The 26,867-nt window shown below is 34.9% G+C and overlaps 1 protein-coding gene across 1 annotated transcript; it reads left to right on the forward strand.

Annotated features, from left to right (window-relative positions):
- Positions 286 to 26,867, forward strand: LOC110256054 (wiskott-Aldrich syndrome protein family member 1-like). The gene is given in 10 exon segments (XM_021067439.1): positions 286 to 2,928; positions 9,740 to 9,874; positions 18,111 to 18,264; positions 19,471 to 19,588; positions 21,374 to 21,546; positions 23,172 to 23,351; positions 24,459 to 24,530; positions 24,532 to 24,620; positions 24,623 to 25,084; positions 26,002 to 26,867. Coding segments are annotated over 10 exon segments (1,674 nt in total). The 5' UTR covers positions 286 to 2,795; the 3' UTR covers positions 26,160 to 26,867.

The raw sequence follows: 26,867 nt of genomic DNA on the forward strand, positions 1-26,867 counted from the left end.
GGAAGAAGAAGAACAAGAAGAGAGAGAGAAATCGGAGTTCCCGACGTGGCGCAGTGGTTAACAATCCGACTGGGAACCATGAGGTTGCAGGTTCAGTCCCTGCCCTTGCTCAGTGGGTTAAGGATCCGGCGTTGCCGTGAGCTGTGGTGTAGGTTGCAGACGCGGCTCGGATCCTGCGTTGCTGTGGCTCTGGCGTAGGCCGGTGGCTACAGCTCCGATTCAACCCCTAGCCTGGGAACCTCCATATGCCGCAGGAGCGAGCGGCCCAAGAAATAGCACAAAAAGAAAAGAAATACACAGTATCAAGTGTTGTGAAGATGTGGAGCAGCATTAGCCTCTTAGACTGCTGAAAGGAGTAAATACATTTGTACAGTCACTTTTGGAACAGTTTGACATCATCTCCTAAAGTTCAAGCTGTGCATATCCTTCACCTAGCTGTTCTCCTTAAGTATATTTCCAACAGAAATGTGTACACCAAGACACTTATACATGAATGTTCATGGTAGTGGTATTCATAATAACTTCAAACTAAAAACAACACGTGTACATATATCAGCATTAGAATGGGTAAATAAATTGTGGTTATACAGTGGACTATCATACAGCTTTGAAAATATACTCAAAGCAACGTGGATGAATGTTACAAATATAATGTTGATTGAAAAGGGCAAGACAATAATAAATAACGTTTATTTATATGAACTTTGAAAATCAATAAAAAGTATAGTGTTTAGAGTTACCTGCTTAAGATGTTTAAGTATAAAAAAAAAAGAAAATGTGTATTGTAAGAGTCATAATAATGGTTAACTTAAGGAGGAAGGAAGCAAGGGTGGTTGGGGAGGAGACCAAAGTGTTTTGTTTATTAAGACCAGGCAATGTTTTATTTCTTTACATTAGCTTACAAGTTTGCTCAAATTATTGAGCTGTGTGTGCAATTTTGTATATCTTTTCTATGTCTTTCATATTTTACTCAAAAAGATTTAAAAATGTGGAAAGAATGCTGAATAAACAGGTCAGAGGATTTCATGCAAAAGTTTGTTTTTAAAGCATGTTGATAATAACACTTAAATGTAATTAGATTTATCCTAAGCTTCCATTTGGCAATGATTAAAATTCAGTAAATAATAAATGTCTTCCTTCAATAACCATTGTTTACCAATAGGTAAGTACAAGCGGTGCTCACTCTGTATGGTAGTATGGGACCCAAAAAATAAGTATACAAGCTAAAACTTTATGAAATGATCTTAATCAGTGGGAAAAAAAATACAGTCAAAACATAAAACTGTCATGTGTCAGTTATAAATGTATAGGGAAATGAAATAAACGCTAAAACAATTTAGTGCCATGTATAGGGAAATGAAATAAATACTAAAACTAACAATTTAGTGCCATTTATTATGAAACATTAGAAACAATTAGAATTATAGTGCTTTATTTCTTTGTAAAAAACCTACCAAGAATAGTTTGAGCAGTGCTTTGCCTTCTTGTATAACTTAGAAAAACAGAGCGAGCAGAGTATACATCTTTTCTGTGCCTTAGCAAATTGTCTTAATCTTTTCTACTAAATTTGGATCAGCTTCTAACATTTTATCCTTTGCACTTGCAATGTCATGAAATATCTCCAAGAATTCCTTTATTGTGAAGTTGTTTTTTGCTATTGCCACTTCTTCTGAGACATCTTCCTTTTTGTCACAACTTCTTTCCTCATTTATGTCAATAATTTCACTAAATTCCTCTGACTGCATACCTAGTGTCTCTCAAACAGTGCAGTGGCCGCATTCCCACAATTAATTGTTTCTTCTGCTATTCCACTTACATTCAACTTGAATTTCACTCCAGTGTTAACCATTTTTCTTTTCTTTGCTACACTTTTATCTTTGTTGGCCATTTCCCTCTTTCAGTTACCATTTTGTAAAATTTCACATGAGTTTATTACTGGGAAGCAAGAAGGTAAACCAGCTACATGCTTTGCTGTCCGTAGGCAAACTGAGTAACAGATGAGAAGTGTCCTGTCACCAACAGACTTAAAAGCAGTGATGTGATTGGTCACTGATCATGATGTGCATCTCTTATTAACATAGTGATTTATGAACTGAAGTGCCAGCAAAGGAGTTTGTATTTATGTAGTTACAGTTAGTATACTGTGGTAGGTGAAATTGGAGCCATGTTGTTGGGAGACTGGTATTTATTTAACTCAACTGTGGAAGCTGAAATTTCTGCATAGGGAAAACCTGGGAGGTGAGGACTGACTGTAATTCAAAGAATTTGAACTATTTGATCAGTTAAATAAAGATTTGGTTGGTTTTGATGAGATTACGGTTGTGGGTCTACCTGGATATTTGATTTCTGAGCTATTGAATGCCTGATACATTTTATGTGAAAATACAAATTTGATACTATTCTTGCAGCTTCTTTAATCCTCTTAGGTACTTCCTTAGAAAGGACCTTTCATACTAACTCTGTAGAACAAAATCCCTTGTAGTAAGTAAAATCAGTGGTTTTAGGAGAATAATGGTGATTATGATTTTGAGTTCACTGTGAAGCAACAAACATTGAAAGTAAGTTTTTGAAAAATTATTTGATATGATGTTGACATTCCAATAACTGAAGGTAAAAAAGGGGTTAAATCAGTTTTGACATATTTAGTCAGGTGACTCTGCTTTCACTAGTCTCATGCTAGCAAATATTTTCTTGTTAAATGTGAAAGATAAGGTCTCTGTGTTGGTTGAAATTGAAAAATATTAATTTATTGTTTGATTTCCTACAGGTGAACTGGCACAGAGGTTGATCTCAAGATGCCATTAGTGAAAAGAAACATCGATCCTAGGCACTTGTGCCACACAGCGCTGCCTAGAGGAATTAAGAATGAACTGGAATGTGTGACCAATATTTCTTTGGCAAACATAATTAGACAGCTAAGTAGCCTGAGTAAGTCTTTTTATATCAATTAAAAATAATACAAACAAGAATGTTATGCTTTAGGATATTAAGATGATATTCTTGTGACTAATTTTGGGGTGGGGAATATTTGATGACAAGAGCACAAAATTATCTTGAAAAATATAATCATTTTAAATAAAATTAATGAGTTTTAGAATCATTTCTTCTTCCCCTGCATGTTTCCACTGGGAAAGGGAAATAAGGACAGAATCTTTAGGAACAGAATCACATTATGGATAAAAATGACTGAGATTGTTTTTGAAATATTGTTTGATCGGAGTTCCCGCTGTGGTGCAACAGGATCGGCAGCATCTCGACAGCACCAGGACACTGGTTCGATCCCTGTCCCAGCACAGTGGGTTAAAGGATCCAGCATTGCTGCAGGTGTGATGTTCGCAACTACAGCTGCAATCTGATCCCTGGCCCAGGACCTCCATATACCGTGGGGTGGCTAAAAAAGGAAAAATAAATTAATGAATAAAATATGGTTTGTTCTATGAAAGGCAAAGGCTAGGATTGTGCTTTTGCTTGCTTGTAATTGCTGTTTACTTTTTTAAAGGTTTCAGCTATTGGTATTTTGGGATATCTTTCTCTTTGTATATATCTTAGTAGCCTAAGGAAATATTTTTATATTATTTAAATATCTAAAAGTGAATGATGTAGAATTAGGCTGAGGATTAGGTTAGTCAAGTGAATTGTCTAAAAGACATTAGGATGTCAGTCAAGTGTCTTGATTTATAGCATGATATGAAAGTAACAAGTAAACCTGGACTCTGGCATATAGAAGTTAAGCAGGTTAGTTAGATAATAAAGGCCTTTTGAAGGTGCAGGTTAGGGGAGGAGAAGAGAGGCAGTATGTTTTCATTGTAAGATTACAGAATTGAGCTAGGTTGAGGAATTATTTCCCATTTATTCTAAATTTAATGTTAGAATTTTTTTAAATCCAGTTTATTTTTTGAGTTGATTAGCATTTATTAGACTATATTTCATTTTAAAGATAAGACAATATGTTCTTGGCCTAGATATCTTATATAAGTACTCATAGATTTATCAGCCATACCCACCCACGTAGATTGACTTTATAAGCAGTATTGGCTCCTCTTTTCTTTTTCTTTTAACTCTTCTCCTTTCTTTTTATAATTGAGTACTTAGCACAAGGTAAAAAGATGTTGTTAATCTCTTGATTTGTTTCAAGTGAGAGCATTGGGACATACACATGTAGCCAGAGAACATAAAAAGTTGTATTTAAAGAGTTCCCACTTTGGCGCAATGGGATTGGCCTCGTCTCTGGAACCCTGGGACACAGGTTCCATCCATAGCCCAGCACAGTGGATTAAGGATCTGGCATAAGTTACAATTGTGGCTTGGATCTGATCCCTGGACCAGGAACTCAATATCCCACAGGATGATCAAAAAGAAAATTTATGTTAGAATGTTCTTGGTGAGAGCACTAAATTCCTACATTGCGTGTGAAATGGTTGTAAAAGTAAATTAAAAGGCTATTTGTTTGAATTTAAGTATATTTCTTGTCCCATTTGGTGGGGTTTTTTTTTTTATGTTACTAGAAGTGAATCACTAACAATATATTGTTTATATTTTTCTTCCTTGAGAAATTCAGTATGGTGTGTACTTTTGAGACAAGTCAGAAATCCTAGAAAGTTTATTAATATATGATTAACCATATTGTTTAAAGTCATTTGCTAGCACTAATTGGGTTTATTAAAATGTAACATAACATAACTTCATATGAAATTTAGATATACTACATGTATATGGGTGCATGTGTATGTAAATATTAAAATACATGTTAAGAGCACAGAAATTACTAATAAATTTGGTTAAAATATTTCTTTAAATTGAAATGAATATGGACCTAATGTAAGCATCTTGTTTTAGGTATATTTTGAATATAGAATTTAGAACTAATGTAATGATTAAGGGTGTCAGTTTTGCAGTACTAACCCATTTCTCACATAGCCTAAAGGTGAAAATTTAAGGAATTTTTTCAAGTCTGATATAGTCCATATAATCAATACGTCAGCAAGCACATGGTCATGTCACAGCCAAACTCTGAAAATAGAAATAAATTAAATACATTGTAAAAATGTTTAGATGCTTCAGACTTGGAATCAGAGGCTTTTTTCTAAGCAGTTCCTAGAGATTCAGAAAAAAAAGCATAAAATATTGTTACAAGGTATAACAATAGTTTACCTCCCTAAAATTAAGCTCTTTGGCAGCTTTCCCACTTGACATGGTTGAGAACCTAGAATTAAATTTAAAAGGCCTCTAGGTAGCCAGAATAAACAAGCCTAAGCACTGAAGACTATGCACTTAAAATAACCAATTGATCCTTTTTCAGACTTGTTTACTTTTACTTTGATAGTTCAGACAGGTTTGATGATGTTTCCAAACATTTATGCTTCAGAGCATTAAAAGAGGAGATATGGAGGGAGGGAATAGAAGCAGGCATTACTGGAGCCAACCAAAAGAGGTAGTTTATAGCAAAGGAAAAAGGGAAAAAGCAACATTAAAAACTGGAAGGAGGCCATTTAAAAGCAAATATTCGTATGTATTTGAATGCAGTTGTTTCTCATAATCAGTTCATGACTATGAGTCCTCAAGAAAAGTTTAAATTATGTTTAAATTTTTTTAAGAAGACAGGGAAGCTTAGAGTAGATTTTATATCTGACTTTACATCAGTAGTTTTACATTGGTTCAGTAGTTAAAATAATAGTTAATGCCTTAAATAATTCTGAATCACTTAGAGAACTAGGCTATTCAAAATGGTTCTAGGTAATTGAGATTTTCACCTTGGTCCTATTGCTAACACCAGAATCCTATAGCACACGGTAATGAAGGTCAACCTCAGGGTTCAGCATGGCTTGGGGCTGTACATTATCCTGACCTCTTCCTTGCAAAAATGTACATCCCAGTTCAGTTGTTTTTCCTAGTAGAACAAAATTCTGTTTTATAATAATTACTGAAAACCTCGAGTTCACTTTGTTTAAATTTCTTCTGTTATATCCAGTTTTTCCCCATCTTATTGCTAGCGTATTTAACAACCATTGTGACTCTAATTACTTGAGAGATCTTTTACCATTTTCTCTTCCCAGGGCCTTTCTAATGCTAAATATAGTCAGTTCATGAATATAGTTCATGCTGCCAAGATGAGCTGATAGAGTGTACTGTACTTCTTGTGCTCAATCATAGAAAATTTGACAGATAGATAGCAAAGTAGATGGGTAGGAGGGTGAATAAATAGATCGGCTTGATAAGACATTACATAATAGATAGACAATGAATGTGGATAACACTGAAGACTTTGCTATGTGATGAAGGTACATGTTTCTTATCCGAAAAGAACATATGCCATTTAGTTGAAGAGTCTAATGTGATGAACACTGAAACCATTCTGTGAGTTTCAAATAGTGAGCATGTGTATAATTAAAATCACGAGTTCTAGTTTACAGGAACTGAGAAAATGGAGATAAGTATAGGTGAAGTCATTAGAGGAGTCTTGCCAAATGAAATTGAATTGAATTGGGCCTTGAAGGAACAAAAGAATTTGGAAGATGGAGAAGAAGGCATTTCAACTTGCATGAAGAAGTAGCCAAATGAAAGGAGGCAAAAATAAATATATCTTTATTATAATCATATTTATAATAAAATATTAATATATTTATAATAAAATATATTAATATATTTATTTATAATAAAATATATTAAAGGGGCATTTAATATTATAAATATTAAAGGGGGATTAAAGGGGCAAATGACATTGGATATGTATGGTGGAATTTGGTTATAGAGAACAATGTTAGATGAGAGGATTTAGGTTTTAACATCAGAGATAATGAAATTTCATAGATTCTTGAGTAAAGACATAGTATAATGTAAGGTTAGTTGAAATACAGGTACATAACACAATTAGTTTCACATTGCAAAATTCCTTTCACTCACTCTGGGAGGGAAGGAGGAGGTAGACTTGGAAAGTAAGGGATATGAAAAGAGAACAGATGGGGTGTTCATCTTATTCACTGAAGTGTTTTGTCACTTAAAGCTGAGGTGGGAAAGTGTAGAATCTTTTTAAAAAATCTGTTAAAACCCAAGAAACTATAGGCCCTCTTTCCAGAAAAATGCAAATGCATAAAGAATCTGCTTATAATTTCAAGTGATGTACAGATCATAAGTTAAAGATCTGAATATTAAACTGAGTTCTTATAGGGATAAAATTCTTCCATCTCTTTATCCCTAACATTTGATGAATAAATGAAAAACTTTATACTTGCCTTTTCTTCTACCTGGGATGCTTCTCTTAATCTGCGGGAGGAACTCTGGAAGTGTCTCTGATACCATCTCACTCCCAAATGTGGTGCTTCTTTCTTTGTGCTCTGTGGCTCTTACCTCATTTTATAATAAGAGTTGTCTGTTGAGCTCCTATCCTGTATCAGGTACTCTACCACCAACCCCTCTGCTTTTGGTCTTCTTTTCTTATAATTTTTTTTTTGAAGGAGATATCTTTATTCCTATTTTACAGGTGAGGAAATTGATGCCAAGGCCTCAAAGTGAATGGAACAAAGATTTGGATTTGTTTATTAAATCGGTTTTCATGTTTATTTAAACGTTTGTTTCTCCCTCTGTTCAAAAATCATCAGTGTCAGGAGTTCCCACTGTGGCTCAGCAGGTTAAGAATCCAACTGTATCTATGAGGGTTCGATCCCTGGCCTTACTCAGTGGGTTGAAGGATTTGGCATTGCTGCGAGCTGTGGTGTAGGTTGCAGACATGGCTCAGATCTGGCATTGCTGCAGCTGTTGTATAGGCCGGCAGCTGCAGCTCCAAGTAGACCCCTACCCTTGGAACTTCCATATACCAAGGGTGTGGTCCAAAAAAGAAAAAAAAATTATCAGTGTCAGAGACCTTCTTTCAGTCATTTTTATATCTAGCATCTGCTACATTGTCTGGCAAGTAAGACATCCTCAGCCATTCTGGTTTAGAGAATGCATGTAATTGAATGAAAATGTACAAAATTATCCTTTTCTCTTGATTTATTATAAAGATATTAAATTCTAATTTTTTTCCCTAAAGATTATAAAATATTTTAGAACAGGAATTTTATGCTTTATTTTTTGGTTTCTTCAGTAGGAAATATACCTACCAGGTACAGGCTGAGGCCTCAGTAAATGTTTGTTGATTTAACTGATAATATATTGAAGTGCTTTGAAAAAAGACAGCATTGTTGAAATGTAAACTGGTAAGATTAATGGATTTATTTTATTAGTATTTAGTATTCTGTTACAGGAACTGTCTCTAAAAGCTTACTGTTGAGCTACATTTAACTTAGAATGCTTGTGTCTAAAATGTCTTGATTTAGGAAGACCATCAATTTTTTAAATTCAAAGATACAGATAGTGATTGGCTCATCTCTATATTGTGAGTATTCATTTCTTTATATGTTCTAAATACACTTGAACCTTTTTTAATTATAAGTCATCTAAAACTTCTACCTGACTTATTTACTAGATAGAAATTTCTAGTAAAAGGATTTACTAGAGGAGTTCCCTTCACGGCTCAGTGGTTAACGAATCCGACTAGGAACCATGAGGTTGCCTGTTTGATCCCTGGCCTAGCTCAGTGGGTTAAGGATCCGGCATTACCATGAGCTGTGCTGTAGGTTGCAGACGTGGCTCAGATCCCACATTGCTGTGGTTCTGGAGTAGGCCAGAGGGCTACAGCTCTGATGAGACCCCTAGCCTGGGAATCTCCATATGCCACATGTGCAACCCTAGAAAAGACAAAAAGACCAAAAATTTACTAGAAATCTTTTTAGAATGGGATTATTTTGTCTTATTCTTTACAGTAATGGAATGAAAATTTGCATGACTAGAGGAATACAGTGATTTTATATTTATGATTTTTAAGAAATTAGAATGAGTTCCCATTGTGGCTCAGGGGTTAGCGAATCTGCCTAGGAACCAGAAAGGTTGCGGGTTGAATCCCTGGCCTCGCTCAGTGGGTTAAGGATCTGGCGTTGCTGTGAGCTGTGGCATAGGTCACAGACGCAGCTTGGATCCCGCGTTGCTATGGCTCTGGTGTAGGCCAGCGGCTACAACTCCAATTGGACCCTGAGCCTGGGAACTCCATGTGCTGCGGGTGTGGCTCTAAAGAAAAAAAAAAGAGAGAAAGAAACTAGAATGAGGTGAACTTCCCATTGTGGCTCAGTGGGTTGGGAGCCCAACACAGTGTCTCTGAGGATGCAGGTTCAATCCCTGGCCTTGCTCAGTGGGTTTCTGATCCATGTAGCTGTGGCATAGGCCTGCAGCTACAGCTGCTTTTCGACCCCTAGACAGGGAACTTTGATATGCTTCAGATGAGGCCCTAAAAAGAAAGAAAGAAAAAGAAAAAATAGAATGAGAGAAAATTTAAAGTATCCCCTGGATAAAACAGGAGAGTATTTCCATTTTAGACACAAGTCACCTACCAGAAAATGGTAGAACTAGTATTTAAAACCATTATTTCCATGACTGGGTCACTTTGCTGTACAACAGAAATTCAAGGAACATTGTAAATCAATTGTACTTTAATTTAAAAAAGAATATATACAAAAATTTTAAAAAAAGGTATTACCCAGGGTGTGTGGTTTTTTCCCACTCTATCACAGTTGGGTTAATTTAGGGTTTAAAGTTAAAACTGGTTTCAAATAATGCCAAATTCATTGAGACAGCACTGTAAAATGTTAAAATTTTGACATTTATCTCTGATCACATTAAATTTTATGATATATGCTTCATTTTTGCTTAGGTAAATATGCTGAAGATATTTTTGGAGAATTATTCAATGAAGCACATAGTTTTTCCTTCAGAGTTAACTCATTACAAGAACGTGTGGACCGTTTATCTGTTAGTGTTACACAGCTTGATCCTAAAGAAGAAGAATGTAAGTTTATTCCTATTGTGTTTTCTTTCACATGTATGTTTTAGGTTAAGAGGGATGAATGTAAGAACAATATTAAACATGAATTTGTTAAAAAAAAACAGTAATGGGGGAAATGTACTTAATATTAATCAAAGAAATAAGTATATACACACAAACACACAAAATACGAATTTAACCATGCAGTACGTGCTCTAGTAGATCAGTGGATTATCTATAAATGCCATTAGTATGAGTCTCTTGGGTTTTCTACTCTTTTTTTCCTTATTTACCTCTTCTTTTTGTATGCTAATAGCGCCTCATTTTTTGATGTAAATTTTTCAACCAGACTTTTCCTCCATTTTCTTTCTTTTCTCCCTTATAATTTATTTTTATACTTTTGTCTTAGAAATAAAAATCATTTGAAAATGTCCTGAAATTCTTAGGTTTACTTCTGTAAGAATGCAGTTCCTTTTAATATGCTTTTGTGTGTATATATTGCTAAATTGCTAAAATCTGACCTTATTATTTAAATGTTAGCTCCCATTTTTATAAACTTTTAAAATAATTATTACCATTATTTTTATTCATTGTATATATATATGTGTGTGTTTGATGTATGTATGTGTGTATATATATATTCTTTTTCAGATTCTTTTCCTTTATAGGTTATTACAAAATATTGAGTATAGTTCCCTGTGCTATACAGTAGGTTCTTGGTGATTATCTATTTTATACCTATGTTAATCCCAACCTCCCACTTTATCCCCATTCTTCTTGAGTAGTCATCAATTTGTTTTCTGTGTCTGTGAGTCTGTTTATGTTTTGTAAATAAGTTCATTTGTATCTTTTTCTTTTTAGATTCCACACGTAAGTGGTATCTTATGATACTTGTCTTTGTCTGACTTACTTCACTTAGTATAATAATCTCTGGGTCCATCCATTTGCTGTAAATGGCATTATTTCATTCTTTTTTATGGCTAATATTCCATTAAATATATAATCTTCTTTATCCGTTCATCTGTCAGTAGACATTTAGGTTGCTTCCATGTCCTGGCTATTGTAAATAGTGCTGCAGTGCACTTTGGGGTGCATGTATCTTTTTGAATTATAGTTTTGTCCAAATATATGTTTGGAGTGGGATTGCAGTATCACATAGTAGCTCTAATTTTAGTTTTTTAAAGGAACCTTCATACTGTTCTCCATAGTAGCTGCACCAGTTTACATTCGCACCAACAATGTTGGAGAGTTTCTTTTTCTCCACACCCTTTCCAGCATTTTTTATTTGTAGACTTTTTGATGATGGACATTCTGACTGGTATGAGGTAATATCTCATTGTAGTTTTGATTTGCACTTCTGTAATAATTAATGATGTTGAGCATCTTTTCATGTGCTGTTTGGCCACCTATATATCTTCTTTGGAGAAATGTCTGTTTAGGTCTCCTGCCCATTTTTGTCTTTTGTCTTTTTGTTGTTGTTGTTGTTGTTGTTGTTGTTGCTATTTCTTGGGCCGCTCCCGCGGCATATGGAGGTTCCGTGCTAGGGTTGAATCGGAGCTGTAGCCACCGGCCTACGCCAGAGCCACAGCAACGCGGGATCCAAGCCGCGTCTGCAACCTACACCACAGCTCACGGCAACGCCGGATCGTTAACCCACTGAGCGAGGGCAGGGATCGAACCCGCAACCTCATGGTTCCTAGTCGGATTCGTTAACCACTGCGCCACGACCGGAACTCCTCCTGCCGATTTTTTGATGGAATTGCTAGGTTTTTTTTTTATTTTGAGTTGTATGAGCTGTTTGTATATTTTGGAAATCAATCCCTTGTAGGTAGCACTGTTTGCAAATATTTTCTCCCAGTGTATAGGTTGTCTTTTCATTTTGTTATGGTTTCCATTGCTGTGCAAAAGCTGTTAAGTTTAATTAGGTCGCATTTGTTTATTTTTCTTTTTATTTCCATTACTCTAAGAGACAGATCCCAAAAGATATTGCTGCAATTTATGTCAAAGAGTGTTCTCCTTATGTTTTCCTCTAGAAGTTTCATAGTATCCAGTTTTACATTTACTTAGGTCTTTAATCCATGTTGAGTTTATTTTTGTATATGGTGTTAGAGAATGTTTTAATTTCATTCTTTTATGTGTAGTTGTCCAAGCACCACTTATTGGAGAGACTATTTTGTCTCCATTGTGTATGTTCTTGCCTCCTTTGTTGTATTAATTGACCATAGGTGCATGGGTTTATTTCTGGGCTTTTTATCCTGTTCTGTTGATCTCTATGCTGTTTCTATGCCACTACCACACTGTTTTGATGACACTAGCTTTGTAGTATAGTCTAAAGTCAGGGAGCCTGATTACTCCACCTCCCATTTTTCTTTCTCAAGATTACTTTGGCTATTTCAGGGTCTTTTGTGTTTTCATACAAATTTAAAAATTTTGTTCTAGTTCTGTTGTTACTTCTCATTTTAAATAACTATATCCCCCCCCAAAAAAACCAACCCAAAATGCTAGTATATAGGACAAAAATATACTGAGATACTAAACTAGGGATATCAGAGTTTTTTGTTTTTTGTTTTTTTTTTAAAAAACACTTTACAGGCTGTAATAATCATAGAAACTTTAGTGGTAAAACATTTCATGCCCTGGAGTTCCCTTGTGGCTCAGCACTAACAAATCCAACTAGCATCCATGAGGATATGGGTTTGATCCCTGTCCTTGCTCAGTGGATTAAGGATCCAGCATTGCCATGAGCTATGGGTAGGTCAAAGACGTGGCTCAGATCTGGCATTGCTGTGGCTGTGGTGTACGCTGGAAGCTACAGCTCCAATTTGACCCCTAGCCTCGGAACTTCCATATGCTGCAGGTATGGCCCTAAAAAAGCAACACAAACAAACAAAAAACACATTTCAGGCCTTGATAGGATACATTGAATGGTAATGTTTCTCAAATGCCTCTTCCTTTTTTTTTTTTTTAAACAAAAAGAAATGAAACTACTAATAACATAATTTTCTCTTATCTACTTAGAGAATTAGTGTGAATCTCTTACAGCCCTGTCTTAAAAGTATTTTTGTAGGAGTTCCCTGGTGGCTCAGTAAGTTAAGGACCTGGGATTGTCACCACTGTGGCCTGGGTCACTGATGCGGTACAGGTTTGATCCCTGGCATGGGAACTTCAGCATGCCATGGGTATGGCCAAAAATTTTTTTTTTGTAGAATAATATTTTTATTATAAATGCAAGTCATATAATAGATCTAAACTTGAAAAAAATTGAAGGATATCACTGGAAAAAGCAAAAAGAATATAATTATGGATGTTTTAGTTATTGAACCAACTTGTTCTAACTTAACCTAATGCCTGAATAAGGAGAGGTGAAAACTTACTATGCCAGCTTTCTACTGCATGCAGAGATAGAAACTCATAGGTCTGGATATGAGAAAAAAACAAGACAATACTTAAAACAAACAAAAACAGCTTTATTGAGATACATTTCATGCACCCTACAATTAACTCATCTAAAGTATATGATTCAATGGCTTTTAGTATTTTCACAGTTATGCAACTCTCACTGCAATCAGTTTTAGAACATTTTCTTAACCCTAAAAAGAAACTCTATATCCAGTAGTACTCACTTCCCATCTCCCATTCTCCCCAGCCTCTAGTAATGACTAACCTACTTTATGTCTCTATGGATTTGCCTATTCTGGACATTTATATTATGTAATTGGAGTCATGCAATATATGATCTTTTATAAATGGCTTCTTTAATTTCTTAGCATAACGTTTTTAATACTGTTTCATTTTGTGGAATGTATTGGCATTTCCCTGATGACTAATGATGTCAATCATCTTTTCATTGCTAATAAGCCATTTAGAGACAAGTCATCAAGAAGGAAAGTGGTGGAGCTAGGACTTAAAACCAGGGTTTAAGTGACTTAATGGCAATTTGTGTATCTTTTTTGGAGAAATATCTGTTTAGATCCTTTTCTCATTTTTAATTGGGATTGTTTTTCTTTTTATTACTGAGTTATGAGAATTCAATATATATTGGGGATCCAAATCCCAAATCCTCTGAGTTGCAGTGATTTTCTCCCATTCTGTGGGATGTTTTTCTTGTTATCCTTTGAAACATTTTTCTGTATATTGGTTATACTTCATGAAGTTCTTTTTTTTCTTTTTACAGCCGCACCTGTGGAAGTACCCGGGTCAGGGGTCAAATCAGAGCTGCAACTGGAGCCTGTGCCACAGCCACAGCAATACTGGATCTGAGCCGCATCTGCACCCTCACAGCAATGCTGGATCCTTAGCCCACTGAGCCAGGCCAGGGATTGAACCTGCGTCCTCACAGAGACTTCCGGTCCTCAACCCACTGAGTCAGAATAAGAAGTCCCATGAAATTCTTGAAATAAAATCATTGTTAATGTTAAAAATGTTTTGTGGCCATACTTTCTTTTCTTTTTATTTTCCCACTGTACAGCAACGGGGTCAGGTTATCCTTACATGTGTACATTACAATTACATTTTTTCCCCCACCCTTTCTTCTGTTGCAACATGAGTATCTAGACATAGTTCTCAATGCTACTCATCAGGATCTCCTTGTAAATCTATTCTAAGTTGTGTCCAATAAGCCCAAGCTCCCGATCCCTCCCACTCCCTCCCCCTCCCATCAAGCAGCCACAAGTCTCTTCTCCAAGTCCATGATTTTCTCTTCTGAGGAGATGTTCATTTGTGCTGGATATTAGATTCCAGTTATAAGTGATATCATATGGTATTTGTCTTTGTCTTTCTGGCTAATTTCACTCAGTATGAGAGTCTCTAGTTCCATCCATGTTGCTGCAAATGGCATTATGTCATTCTTTTTTATGGCTGAGTAGTATTCCATTGTGTATATATACCACCTCTTCCGAATCCAATCATCTGTCGATGGATATTTGGATTGTTTCCATGTCTGGCTATTGTGAATAGTGCTGCAAGAACATGCGGGTGCACGTGTCTCTTTTAAGTAGAGTTTTGTCCGGATAGATGCCCAAGAGTGGGATTGTGGGGTCATATGGAAGTTCTATGTATAGATTTCTAAGGTATCTCCAAACTGTTCTCCATAGTGGCTGTATCAGTTGACATTCCCACCAACAGTGCAGGAGGGTTCCCTTTTCTCCACAGCCCCTCCAGCACTTGTTATTTGTGGATTTATTAATGATGGCCATTCTGACTGGTGTGAGGTGGTATCTCATGGTAGTTTTGATTTGCATTTCTCTTATACTCAGCGATGTTGAGCATTTTTTCATGTGATTGTTGGCCATCTGTATATCTTCCTTGGAGAACAGTCTATTCAGGTCTTTTGCCCATTTTTCCATTGATTGATTGGTTTTTTTGCTGTTGGGTTGTATAAGTTGTTTATATATTCTAGAGATTAAGCCCTTGTCGGTTGCATCATTTGAAACTATTTTCTCCCATTCAGTAAGTTGTCTTTTTGTTTTCTTTTGGGTTTCCTTTGCTGTGCGAAAGCTTTTCAGTTTGATGAGGTCCCATGGGTTTATTTTTGCTCTAATTTCTATTGCTTTGGGAGACTAACCTGAGAAAATATTCATGATGTTGATGTCAGAGAGTGTTTTGCCTATGTTCTCTTCTAGGAGTTTGATGGTGTCCTGTCGTATATTTAAGTCTTTCAGCCATTGTGAGTTTATTTTTGTGCATGGTGTGAGGGTGTGTTCTAGTTTCATTGCTTTGCATGCAGCTGTCCAGATTTCCCAGCAATGCTTGCTGAATAGACTTTCTTTTTCCCATTTTCTGTTCTTGCCTCCCTTGTCAAAGATTCATTGAGCATAGGTGTCAGGGTTTATTTCCGGATTCTCTATTCTGTTCCATTGGTCTGTCTGTCTGTTTTGATACCAGTACCACACTGTCTTGATGACTGTGGCTTTGTAGTATTTCTTGAAGTCTGGGAGAGTTATGCCTCCTGCTTGATTTTTGTTTCTCAGGATTGCTTTGGCGATTCTGGGTCTTTTGTGGTTCCATATAAATGTTTGGATTGTTTGTTCTAGTTCTGTGAAAACTGTCATGGGTAATTTGATAGGGATTGCATTGAATCTGTAGATTGCTTTGGGTAGTATGGTGTGGCCATACTTTCTAATGTGTCTTTTGCATTCAAATTTTCTTTTTAAAATAACTTTAACATGTAAGTTATGAATACATTTCCTCTGATAATATAGAAATACAAGGCAGTTCTTTTATGTAACAGAAATAAAAATTAATAGTTTAAAAATACTATTAAATTTTAACCAATATTTTAGCATTCCCATTAAAATTGAAAATGAAAATACAGATACTAGTAAATAATTTAAGATGTATTTAAATGTTACAAAAATTCTTAGTGTGCCAACAACTATCATCAGAGTTGTTCAGTTTCTTATAGAATTACATGGAACATTGGGGAAGTATTCATAATCTAAAAGTTGAACTACTTAATTTGAAATTGTTTTGGGAATATTGGATAGAGGAATTTTCAAGTTATTTAACCTAGACTTTTTTAACTTAGTGAAAGTTCAAATAAAGTAATATTACATATGCAATAATATAGGGTATAATATCAACATTTTGGGTTTTTACATTATCATTAAATAGTAAGTAACAGTGAGAACTACCAATATAATTTAGAAAATGTTAAAAAACTGAATTTTTAAGCAAATTATAAGTATAATTCAGTTATGTTTACGAATATACTGTGCTGACTTACTGTGTTGTATAACACTAAGTGATATCAGATGTCACTCTTGGCAGCTGGAAGAGGCTTTGTTGTAGTGGTCTGTTAACAAGTAAGAGAAATGATAAATGAGAGGAGCTGAAGATAGAAAAGTGCTTATTACTTTACATGTTCTTTATATCCTGTACCAAGAAAGTTTTGGGAAATTAAACACTGGGTTTCATACTTAGAGTTAATAAGTGGGATAGGATAGGAAGGTGGCAAGAAATCCATTTTGATTGCGGAAAACAGAGACCACTTTTGACAGGAGCCAAAGGAACAGTGCGTGGCATTGTGGCAAAGGGATTAGCCTCAAAGGCAGATAGATCTGTTTTCTTACGTTTAAAAATGGAATAATAATTCCTATCATTAAATTGTAAAGGTTAAGTAAAAATCTGTGAAAGCATTTAGCACCATAGTGTACGTACTCATTAAATATCTCTCATGCTACCTTTTAGTCATAGTGGGAATAAACTCTTCTCCTTTGAATGTTATTTTGGTGTTTTTAAATGTATTACAAGTCAGGTAGCAGTGGAATCGCTGGGAATGCAATCCTGGTGTGGCTATTGCATAGCCAGCCTCATTGTTCTACTTATTTCATAGATCCAAACATTAATGTTGAGTGAATTTTATTTGTTAGGATGAAAGAGATATTATTTTAGGGAGAAAAATAATTTAAGAATTGTTATGATTATATAATACTGACCTCTCATGGTATAGAACATTTATCTGTACTTAAAGCTATGTTAAATATGTAGGAAATCACCTGATTTTTCAATACCGGAAGATCACTGGGTTAAGAATCTAGTATTTTGTTACATTTCTTATTTTAACATGCTACACAGTCCAAAAGAAAATGAGTAAATTATTTTAAATCTTCATATGATAGGGCTGTGCTAGTTACTAGAGACACTGATGTGCAAGGTAGTCTCAGTCTTCAAGAGCTTATGGTTAAATGGAGAGCTTTATAGTACACGATAAAAGATAAGTGAAATAGACACTAATACAGGTTGCCCAGTACTTGAAAATTTCATTGTTTACATTAAGTTTAATTTATAGTATGCATATGATACAGTCTCGATAGCATAGAGAACTAGTGTGTTTAGCTCAGAATGCCACTGATAACTAATTCCTTCAGTTGTATAAGGTGAGTAGAATTAATAAAGGGAGACGGAAAAAAGATTATAGAGAAAAAGAAGAGAATGTATGTTGGTGGGGACTGGGAATGGCAGGTAGAGAAAAGAAGTATGTTTGATGGGAAATGTAGAATATGCTTCAGATGTCATTAGAACCTTCTGATCTTGGAAATCAAAAGTTGCATTAAAACTCATCTGATTGGGAAAACTAAGTACAAAGTGATCTGGGAAATAGTGATAGAGCATTTAAAGTATGGTTCTTAATTCATAAGCCGCTACACACACAACTGTCTGAGCCATACTGACTTTTAAACAAATACAGTATATGAATTTGTCCTTATGTTAAATCATCTTAGTAAAATAAAGTAAAATACATTTTGCATTTTTGTTTTAGTGTCTTTGCAAGATATAACAATGAGAAAAGCTTTCCGAAGTTCTACAATTCAAGATCAGCAGCTTTTTGACCGCAAGACTTTGCCCATTCCGTTACAAGAAACATATGATGTTTGTGAACAGCCTCCACCTCTCAATATACTCACTCCTTACAGGTCAGTAAGCTAAAAAATATAAAGGCCAATTATTTATCTCGGGCTTTAAATTCAAATAACTAGCAGTCTCCATTTAAATGCTAAGTCTCAAACATTTATATTTCACTGGATTCCTGACCGGTGCAGAATCCACGAACTTTAGAAGACTTTCTCTTTATTCACTAGGGTGAGTTCCCAAGGTTCTAACATACAAAAGACAAGGCTTATGAAAGGAGTTGTTTTGACAGGCGTTTTTTTAAAAAAGCCAATGTCAGACATTAATATGAAGGGACAAGTAGTTGTTATTGTCTTTTTAATTTAATTTTCTAATTATAGGGGAAAGAAAAAATAGAGTTTAAAATCCCATCGCATTAATAAAATAAATGCTTTTTCTTGTTCTTGTCTACTTTTGATTTATATGCATTAAATTTTTGTATAATGAATATGTAGTTTCTGTTTAAATTGTTTTAGCATTAGCATTTACCATTCAGCCATTCTGTGGAGTCTTGTACATGAATTGTTAAATGGGTAATTTAAGAAGAATAACACCAGTCCTCAATAAAATGATATTTGGATAGTTATTTGAAATTATTTGTTAGTATTCAAGTCATTGGCTGTAACTCTTACTATTAAAATGACTATTTGGTGGTATTTTTTGGATTTGGTTAAATGATAAGTAAGTAAAAATATTGGCAAAAATCCTGGATAGTTTCTCTGTTCTAAATGATCTTATTGTCCTTTCAGGCATTTATCTTTGGCAGATCATTTGTAATTATTGGAATTTCCCATAGGGCTTCTAGAAAACTTGGTATTAAGCAACAATTAGGGATGAAATTGTCCAGGTGTACTTTATTTATTTATTATGGCCACACCTGTAGCATGTAGAAGTTCCTGGGGCAAGGATCAAACCCATGCCATAGCAGTGACAACACCAGATCCTTAACCTGCTGAGCCATGAGGGAACTCCTGTCCAGGTGTGCTTTAAATTATTAATACCAACTCTGAAAAACTTCTGGTTTTCCATTTTCCTTAGTTTCCTGTCTCATTTATGAGAAATGTTCTATTGGTACATACTCTGATTTATTTTGCCAACGTTTTTACACATGCTATATTTTGTTAATGTAAAAGGAAACGACTTTAGTGAAATTATTTCTATTCTGATTACCTGTTTTACTAATGCATTTTAATTGATTTTGTATTTATTTTAATTGATATTTTAAATTTCAGAGATGATGGTAAAGAAGGTTTGAAGTTTTATACCAATCCTTCATATTTCTTTGATCTGTGGAAAGAAAAAATGTTACAAGATACAGAGGATAAGAGGAAAGAAAAGAGGAAGCAGAAGGTATTACAAGAAATACAAAAAATTGAAGTTAGTTTTCATGTATTGTGTTTTGTTGCATATATGGAAATTTATTAATTCTGTACTTTGAACAGTTTAATTTGGTTCATATAGTTAAATAATGAAGCCTTTTATAAACTACACCAAAAGATCACACATAGTCCGATGGGGAGCAAATGAGCAATTAGGATATTATAATATGGTGTTGCAAGTGCCCTAACAGAGGTATGTATGCATGGAGGGTTTGGATAGCGCAGAATAGCACCTGCTTTAGACGGAGGACAAGGCTAATAAACACTTAAACAAAGCTTATAATGAGTCTCGAAGAACAAATGAAAATTAAGTGGACAAGGAAAGTGAAGGATATTCTGCTAGAAAGGAACAAAGGAATATTTTGCACATGTTGTAGATTCAGTTAATATTTTTTGACTACAGGGCGTATCCCAAATGTTCTAGAAGGGTTATTACATTCTCACAAAATTCCTATTATCTGTTTACTGTGTTGTCATTTTATGCTTTTTAATAAAATTCACTTGGATCTGTTTTATTCCATATTAATGATAACTAGATAACTAGTAATGATAACTAGAAGGAGGGAGCAAAGCTGGATTTAGGCAGATTTATGAAGATAGCAAAATTTATCTTTATTATTCCTGTTTCTCCTTTGGCCATCTCCGCTCTCCCTGCTCTTCCCCATAATGCCTACAAGTAATTATTTTCTACACCAGACAATGTACTAGTGTTGTAGCCAGAGTTTGCAAACTGGTGACTGGTAGCCCAGACTCTGCCTGCAAAGCAGTGTTTTGTTTGACAAACACAGTGGTTTTAATATTTTTGAACTGGCATGTCTCAGATGGATATGCCAGTTTATTAGTTCACTTCAGGCCTCATCTTATATCTGACTCCTCTCTTCATTTTTGCATGCTACCTGCTTGGCTTCTTTGGCATTTGACTTCATTATACCTACCCTATATTTTCTATGCTTTTTCTCCCACAGTTTGAATTACTTTTTGTTTAATTTTTCAAATACCCTAATTTTCTGTTGAGTGACACAATTATTTATTTATTTATTTTGTCTTTTTAGGGCTGCACCCGCAGCATACAGAGATTCCCAGGCTAAGGGTCTAATTGGAGCTACAGCTGATGGCCTATGCCACAGCCAAAGCAACACCAGATCCGAGCCGCGTCTGCAGTCCACACCACAGCTCACAGCAACACCGGATTCTTAACCCACTGAGCAAGGCCAGGGATTGAACCTGCAATCTCATGGTTCCTAGTCTGATTCGTTTCCTCTGTGCCGTGATGGGAACTCCGAGTGACACAATTATTATGGTTCAATTAGATAATTGGATTTTTTTTCTAACTAAATAGTCAGGTTTCAGATAACATAACCTTAGTAAATTTTCAGGTTTTGGCTAGAGGTAGACAGTGCCATTAATGGTAGAAATTTCACTCATTGTAGCAAAAACTAATAGATGTGGGAGAAGAGTTGATTAATCTTTTTTAATCTGAAGGGACTTAATGACCTCAAGAGTTTGTACTTAGACATACTATTTATAGCTTGTACATCAGCCCCAATTAGAGGTTTTAAAAAAATGAGAAATTGGGGTTACAAACTAGCTAATATTTAATTCTGAATGCATAAATCAAATTTCTGTGTTACTTTTACTGTATTATGATGACATTGTCTCTCAATGTTGATATTAGAATTCTATTTTGATTGTTATAACTTCTTTTTAAAGACTTAGCACTTCAGCATTTGGCTTTGTTTCAATACATCTGTTATAGCAGAAAAATCTAGATCGTCCTCATGAACCAGAAAAAGTGCCAAGAGCACCTCATGACAGGCGGAGAGAATGGCAGAAGCTGGCCCAAGGTCCAGAGCTCGCTGAAGATGATGCTAATCTCTTACATAAGCATATTGAAGTTGCTAATGGCCCAGCCTCTCATTTTGAAACAAGGTTTCTTTTCTTTTTTTTGTTTTTTAACAGAATTAATGATAAAACACTGGCTTTATTTCTAGTATCCATATCTCTAAGTCTTAAGTCCTGAACTGTTGAATTGACAGACCCTATTCTATAAGTATTGAGATGATTTTGAAACCGACCACTCAGACCCTACTGAAGTCTGATTTTTGGGCAGGTTATTCTGTAGATGACAAAACTGGACTGTAGTTTTGTCATCTATAGAAAGAGTGGTTAGAATAGATGAACTTCAGTGTTGTTCTAGCTTTCACATGAAGTCTCAACTCCCTCTCAGTTCAGGCAGAGTCTGCTAGAATTTCATAATAAAGTATTGGGGTATGGAATTTTTTTAAGTATTATTGATTCAGTACATATGAAATAGGAATTGAAAAGGAGTGTATTTTGTTCCTTTTTCTTTCCCCTGACTTCCTTTCTGTGCCTCATCTCCCACCTCAGATGTATCAGGACTTTCAAACAAAATTAGTCATTCCTTTTTGCAGAAATATATAAGAGGTTCTTTTCTTTCTCAGTGGTTGGGGGCCCTATCTAACTAACATGCAATCCTAACAAACAGTATCATCTCTCTGTGAAGAAATTTGTATACAGTTGATTATAGTTATTAGTATATATTTTATAGTTATTAATTTTGAATGGGAAAAATTTTCTTTTGTATAATACATGTAAATTATTGGGCCATAAGTGTTGAATATCTTAGCCTATTTTAGGAGTAATATACATAAAAGATATTCTCTATATGCGGTACTAACAGAAACTGAAATAATTGATTTTTTAAAATTAATAATCTATAGATAAACATTTACTTCTAATAACTGTTAAGTGATTGAGGTATTTAGCTGACTCAGTAGTGTACATATAATAATTTCTAACTTGCTTTGTGGCACATCTTTTAAATCCAGCTTTGTCCCCAGCATGCACTAGAGCAGTAAATAATTATAAGTCTTTACATTCTCAAAGTATCTAAAATTTTGCTTAAATCTGATATATGCAAAAATATATCACATGTTATTATGTTAGCTATTTTCTGAGTACCCTAGCACCTTTGAAAATAGCAAAGAGACAAAAGCAGTGTAGTTAGCAATCTCTGCTACGAATATCAGGGAGGTCTTTCTCCCTTGGGCACAGGGGACATTCCAGACATTTGGAAGTCATTTAGGTTTAAGAGAGCAATAGAATGTCCTGGTGGTAGAAAATTCCATTTTTCCTATTCTAGCTCTTTGTCATTATTATCTTATCGTAAAGAAAAAAATTAAATAGAGGCAGATAGCTTTGAACACAATGTGATAGAAGTTATTTTCTTGTTCATAAGATTATAAATGTAATACTTTCACCCTGTGAATTGAATTAGTATTATACTATGAAATAATAAAACAACCGAAGGTCATCATAATAACCTGAATCAGCAAGGAAAGGTTGCATTTTAAGCAGAATTTTGTGTTTAAAAAACAGGCTGAAAGTAATGAATTTGTGAAAGAAGTTTCTTAAAAGGGGTTAAAATATTGGCATTCAAAGGATAAACCTTAAATATATCATGTAGAACACTTTACTTCACCAGTAATTCAAGAAGAATACACTGATATTATATATATATATATTTTTTTTAGACCTCAGACATATGTGGATCATATGGATGGATCTTATTCACTTTCTGCCTTGCCATTTAGTCAGATGAGTGAGCTTCTGACTAGAGCTGAGGAAAGGGTCTTGGTCAGACCACATGAACCACCTCCACCTCCACCAATGCATGGAGCAGGAGATGCAAAACCCATACCCACCTGTATCAGGTATGTCGGGACGAGCGCATGATGTTTTATCTCAGGTGTTGTTAACCTTTTTCTTTAAAGGCCCATATAGTAAATATTTTAGGCTTTGTGATCAGCTGGGCTTTGTCACAAATATTCAACTCTGCCATGGTTGCATGAAAGCAGGTGTGGACTCTACATAAATAAATGCATATGTTTGAGTTTCAACAAAACTTTATTTACAAAAAACAGAGTGGGTCAGATTTGGCCTTTGGGACATAATTTGCCAGCTTCCAATAAAAGCTGACATATTCTTTTGGGAAAATTTAGCCAATAATAATTTAAATATTAAGATGTTTTTTATTATAGCTTTGTTATCAAGCACATGATGTACAATATATTAATAAAAATTAAGGATTTTTGAAATGTGGTTAGGGACTAAAAGATGGTGGGAACCAAAGATGTGATTATAAATGTTAATTCGACATTAGGGGAAATACTTTAAGAATTTGAGATCAAATATGCAATTACTCATAATAATCTTTCAGTAAAGCTATTTTGAAGTTTAATATTGTCAATTGTTACCCATATTATAAATTTTTTAAATAGATATCAGCTTTATAATTTTCAGTTAAAAAAAATCAGTCTTGTATCACTGACTCATTTGATGTTCCATCCTCAGGAAGGAAGAGGTCCATAAATTTCCTTTTGTCGTTTATAATTAGTTGCATTGATCTAACTGAAATGACATATGATGGGTCTTGATAGCTTCAGTATAAGTACAGTTATTGTTTTGGCCACAGGTATTGCTACAAATGTAATATGATAAATGTTGAGTCATTACAAAGAGTCATATCACAGTGTAAAGTTGAGCATTTTGTTTATCAGACTAAGCAGAAATGCTTGAGTGGATATGAAAGTTGCATGAGAGGATGAGACCATAGAATATTACAAATCAAAGCACCACATATTAATTTTCTTAATACTATCCTTTTAATTCTCGTTTCATTCTAAATACTGATGAAGAATTTTTAATTTATGAGAACGTGTCATTACATGACTTTGGTATAATTCCTGATAGCCATTTATATTTTGTGTGGTTATTTTTGTCTCTTTAAATAACTTGCTAGGGTCTCTTTATCATTTCAGTTCTGCTACAGGTTTGATAGAAAATCGTCCTCAGTCACCAGCTACAGGCAGGACACCTGTGTTTGTGAGCCCTACCCCCACCTCCTCCACCACCTCTTCCATCTGCCTTGTCAACTTCTTCCTTAAGAGCTTCAATGACTTCAACTCCTCCCCCACCAGTACCTCCCCACCTCCACCTCCAACCACTGCTTTGCAAGCTCCAGCAGTACCACCACCTCCAGCTCCTCTTCAGATTGCCCCTGGAGTTCTTCACCCAGCTCCTCCTCCAATTGCACCTCCTCTAGTTCAGCCCTCTCCACCGGTAGCTAGAGCCGCCCCAGTATGCGAGACTGTACCAGTTCATCCACTCCCACAAGGAGAAGTCCAGGGGCTGCCTCCACCCCCACCACCGCCTCCTCTGCCTCCACCTGGCATTCGACCATCCTCACCTGTCACAGTTGCAGCTCTTGCTCATCCTCCCTCTGGGCTACATCCAACTCCATCTACTGCCCCAGGTCCCCATGTTCCATTAATGCCTCCATCTCCTCCATCACAAGTTATACCTGCTTCTGAGCCAAAGCGTCATCCGTCAACCCTACCTGTAATCAGTGACGCCAGGAGTGTACTTCTGGAAGCAATACGAAAAGGTAATTTTCTCTGAAGCCCTTAAAGGCATTACTATAGTAGCATTAGAAACTTTCTAAATATTTGAGACAGTAATGTTTTCTTCATTTATAAAATTTTAGATGATCATGTTTTTGCACAAATGGTCTTATAAAATAAAAACTATGTTCAATTTATATTTTAAGTCATTTTCAAGAAAATATATTAATTGTTTTATTTTCATACTTAGTAGGGCTTCTTAAATTGTTTATTGGATGAATGAGAAATTCAAAAGTATCAGACTTAAATGTTATAGGAAATTTTAAGTTAAACTTTACACATTATATTTAATATGTATATTAACTCCTTTAAAGACGATATCTTTTTCAGTGTTAAGGCTGAACACCATTTGGTGTACAAGTGATACTTGCTTACCAGTGCCTTTAAAGGATTAAGGTTTCTCCCTTAGTAACAAAGGAAAGACCTGTTATATTCACTAATTTATTCAGCCAACATTTCCTAAACACCTACTGTATGCCAGGCACTGACAGTATAGAATCAATAATAGTGCCTTTCTCTCAATACTGAGGAGATAAAGCCATAGAAAATATGTTTATCAGTGTTTAATTTATTTGACCATAGAGGTAACAAAAAAAAGAAATATGTCACCTTGGTTAACTCTAGGAGATGGTGAGTAGGGAAACATAGAAAGACCATAGTGACTAGATAACCATAAACTTCTCCTGGGATATGTGGTAGGTTTCACCAAATGATATCACAGGTGATAACATAATAAAAAGAATTAACATCTGTCTAAATATGATTCCTTTAAATTCTTAATAGATTGTGCTTTATTTTCCTGTTAGTATTTCTCATGTGTATTTTATTTTATTAGATTAATAATACCTAATAATATCTGGCATTTTGGTTTACAATGAATGGTTTGGATTTACAATATCAGGTATTCAGCTACGAAAAGTTGAAGAACAGCGTGAACAGGAAGCTAAACATGAACGCATTGAAAATGACGTTGCCACCATCCTGTCTCGCCGTATTGCTGTGGAATATAGTGATTCAGAAGATGATTCAGAATTTGATGAAGTAGATTGGTTGGAGTAAGAAAAAAATGCATTGATAAATATTACAAAACTGAATGCAAATGTCCTTTGTGGTGCTTGTTCTTTGAAAATGTTTGGTCATTCCAGTGTTTTGCTTTCTTTTCCTTAAGGTAAATAACCCTTTTCCTCCATAATTTTTGATTTCTAAGGAAATTACTAGCATACATTTCAAACTAAATGTTTTACAGTGGCTTATCTTTTTATTTTTTTCCCTGAAAAGACATAATTTGGTCAAATAAACCACTAAGTATTAAGCATGGACAGCTGTTGTTAGAGTAGCAGATTCAGTTTTTTGATATATCTTAATTGTGCACTTTGTGAATTTTAATTTAAAGAAAGCAACTGAGATTAAAAATCTTGAGGGCAGCTGTATCTATTAATGAGCCTTATTCCATTTCCTGACGTTTTAAAAGAAGAAACACTGCCTTGATTATATGAATACACACAGAAAGTACATTTAGCTTGTAGTATTGAATTCTCTTAAAGGAATGCTTGAATTTTTTTTAATTACTGTTTTATTGTTTTTAAATACTTGCCTTATTTGAATGTTTAGCAGTCCCCTTCCTACTTATATATTGTGTGGTACAATTTTGCTTGCCTATAAGAGTTTAAAAAATTTCCATGTGAAATACTCTTGACATAAACCATGTAACTTACATAACTGTTAAGAATAACAGTCTGATTTAATAAATGGTTCATTTTAAAGGCT

The sequence above is a fragment of the Sus scrofa genome, chromosome 12 (genome assembly GCF_000003025.6).
Source record: "Sus scrofa isolate TJ Tabasco breed Duroc chromosome 12, Sscrofa11.1, whole genome shotgun sequence".
NCBI lineage: Eukaryota > Metazoa > Chordata > Mammalia > Artiodactyla > Suidae > Sus > Sus scrofa.